Below are 3,076 nucleotides of genomic sequence, written 5' to 3' on the forward strand. Positions count from 1 at the left end.
ATATCCTTCTAGTGCCTTTTGCACTCACGAATAATGTATTTTCACTTCTAACCAACGATATCTACTGTACCTGCATGACTAACAAGGTTGAGGCTGGGAATTACCTGACTAAAAGCTTTTATCCATATCTAACCAATTTTTACAACCTGGTCATACAACTTATCTAAGTTGAAAACAACTACACAACATTAGCAGTCCCAACTGTTCAACAAATCTAATGTCAAATTGGAATCATGATGCATGTTTTCCACATTATTAATAACACAAAAGAGATGCTAGTGGACAATGTCGGAGCACGAGATGCATGTGATTTACAAAGGAAACATCAGGCATTACACTTGACATGATCACCTATGCATCAAATGATATCCCTACAAGTGGGTTGAAGTAAGCCAAGTGGAAACTTCATACCAAAAGGTGGTTTAAGATGACATACTAGCTCTGATCTCCATTATCCAGAATAAAAAGAAAAGTTAACAACATAGTAGTAGCTTCATACCATAGCCGGTCCACTAATTAGAACATACAACACTAGCAAACCCTAGAGACCAGTGGAATCTCTCACATGTCATAGACTCATAGAAGACTCATAAGCATCCTTCAAAGGTTTCGGCACCATTGGACTCGTCAAGCATTCGAACAACTTGAGCCACACCAGCTGCAAGTTCCTTCTGAATGGCACCATCTGGCATATCAAATGTTCTCCTCCTTGCAACAGATAAAGGCCTTCCACCAGGTTGGGGGTCGATAACATCAAGCATTGCTTCTAACTCGTCCACTATGGATTTCTTTGCAGATCGGACCATCATATCCACACCCTAATACCAAAGGAAAGTAAAGAATAAAGGTATTTCTGGAACAAAAGGAAAACACATAAAAGGATCGAGACTGCTAAGGATTTGAACAACACATTGCAAGTAAAGATAATATATGCTAATGATTGCCAAGGATATATGCATACATTTGATGTTATTGACAAACTATGCATATGGATTCAATTATAGAAATAAAATTAAATCGAAGATAACATTCCTGGGTTGCAGTAGGCAATGTTTCATGCAAATCTATCAAAATACAGTCTGAAAAAGTTTTTACCAGAAGTATTTACAGAAGTGTTTAAGCTGCTGTAAAGCTAGCTGGAGACACAGGACTTGTGTTTCCCCACATCAGTTCCAAGAAAGGCAGCAAGCAGCATAGTAATAATAAACTGCATTCTTATGTTGCCTGTTTAGTTAGACAATGCGAAGAATGTACATTCTATGTTGCCAGCAAAAGAGAAGCACCAAGGTCTCAAGATGTATTTGTCCCAAAGGTCGTGGGTATAATTTTTCATTGTTCAGATCCAGACTTCAGATTAATGCCCCTCCTATTTAGACCCCCCAAACCCAACCGAGAACAAAAAAAATAAGAACAAAACATAGAGAAGAAAAACTAAAATGAGGGGCTGAAAGGCCAATTCCTGTACTCAGATCATGCAACAACTACAAATCCGAGAACTATAGATCCAATAACTCATAAATGATACTTTCCAAGTAGCAGATTTCTAGTACTCTATCCATTCAAATTTATAAGTCTTCATATTTTATTTTGGGACAACTCAAAGTCTTTGACAATACTATTTTGGACAATATTCACAACTTACAAATATCCAAATCCATTTAACTAATCAGATCACAGATTTGGTGTTCTTTTTCTAGTATTACATTAATATTTCCTTCAACTACCTCTTATATAATATACTAAATGAAATTAGCGTCTTAAACTTCATATGTTGTCACACATCAGCATATCATTTGGAAAAGAAAAAAGTTATACTTTAGGTGCAAACGGCTAGCAACAAAGCATATTATAAGATCAATAACAGGAAAAGACGGTATCAGTTACTACTATGTCTACCTCAATGGCATCAACAGTGAGTAGCAGCACAATAATCTTCTCAGAGAACCTCTGTCGCTCCTCAGCATCACGAGCAACACGTCTACGGTAAGTGAAGTTGTTGAAGAGAGCCCTTAGCTCCTTCAACTTAGTCTTGGCAATGGCCAGTTCTCTCAGAGCACGCAGTGCCTGAGACCTCTTAATCAAGTAAGCCCTAAAGCTCATTTGAATCGCTAAAGCTGCATCTTGTGGTGATAGTTCCTTCCTCTTCCCCCTTCTCTTCTCCACCCTCTTTGCAAATACCTACAGATCATAAACAAAAAAACGCAAATTTTAAGATTGTAACAATGTCACTTTAAAGAACCAAAATTAATTACAAAAATGTGGAAGCTGAACCTGTCTTAAGACGAGTGCGCCATGATGGGTTGGCTCTTCAATCTCAACCAAGCGTGTACAACCCACAGATTTCTTCTTCTTCTTCATCTTATCTTTCTTCTCTTTTTTCTGACTTTCATCGCTATCGCTATCGGAATCAGTGACATTTGATGCTTTGAAACTGTAACTACGTGAATCGTCACCTTTTCCTTTGATCTCAGCACTAAATTTGTAGTTTTTATCCAAAGCCCCTTTCTTCTTACCATCTTTCACCTCAGCAATCCACTTATATTTCCGATCAACCCCATCCTTCTCAGGGCTCTTGATCTCAGCAGTCCACGTGTACTTCCGCTCCCCAATTTTATTATTCTTCTTCTTCTTCTTCTCCGTCAACATCCGCTCGAGCGCGGTGACTCGGTCAGAGAGACATTGCAACTCAGTACCGAGTCCTATCCGGTGCTGGACCCGGCGAGTAGTGCTGTAAAAAGGGGTTGTTTCGATTTGGATCAGATCGGTAATGGTATCGAAATTTTCTAGATCGAGGAAGGTAGTGGGTGCATAAGGCTTGGGGCAGATGAGATCGAGAGTGCAGTCAAGCTCATCTTCACTGTGGAAGTATGGGTTTAGAAGTAGGGTTTTGGGGGTGAAAAATGAAGGAGAAGGAGGGTAGTCGATGATGTCAAATCTCCTGAAACGGCTCATTTTCGCTTGAATCTAGCAAAACCAAATGCAAAAACCTTTGAGATGGTGAAAGATGCAGAGGTTAAGTTGAGTTGGAGAAGAAGAAGAAGAAGTCAATAAAAAGGATAATGGGAAAGTGACAGTA

General features: G+C 39.0%; 1 protein-coding gene across 1 annotated transcript; it reads right to left on the reverse strand.

The window, feature by feature from the left end:
• Positions 1-215: 215 nt before the first annotated feature.
• Positions 216-3,076, reverse strand: LOC107014607 (BAG family molecular chaperone regulator 7). Its single transcript, XM_015214584.2, has 3 exons — positions 2,272-3,076; positions 1,897-2,178; positions 216-818 (listed from the first exon to the last, which is right to left on the reverse strand). The coding sequence occupies exons 1-3, from the start codon at positions 2,950-2,952 to the stop codon at positions 588-590; spliced, it is 1,194 nt and encodes a 397-aa protein (XP_015070070.1). The 5' UTR covers positions 2,953-3,076; the 3' UTR covers positions 216-587.

The sequence above is a fragment of the Solanum pennellii genome, chromosome 3 (assembly GCF_001406875.1).
Source record: "Solanum pennellii chromosome 3, SPENNV200".
Classification (NCBI taxonomy): domain Eukaryota; kingdom Viridiplantae; phylum Streptophyta; class Magnoliopsida; order Solanales; family Solanaceae; genus Solanum; species Solanum pennellii.

What these genes read in the sequence shown, in the direction of transcription:
- LOC107014607 (XM_015214584.2), bottom strand. Translation starts at nt 2,952, where the DNA reads ATGAGCCGTTTCAGGAGATTTGACATCATCGACTACCCTCCTTCTCCT. An exon ending in GCGCACTCGTCTTAAGACAG is followed by an intron (nt 2,179 to 2,271) that starts GTTCAGCTTCCA and finishes TATGATCTGTAG; the next exon opens with GTATTTGCAAAGAGGGTGGA. An exon ending in TCACTGTTGATGCCATTGAG is followed by an intron (nt 819 to 1,896) that starts GTAGACATAGTA and finishes CTTTGGTATTAG; the next exon opens with GGTGTGGATATGATGGTCCG.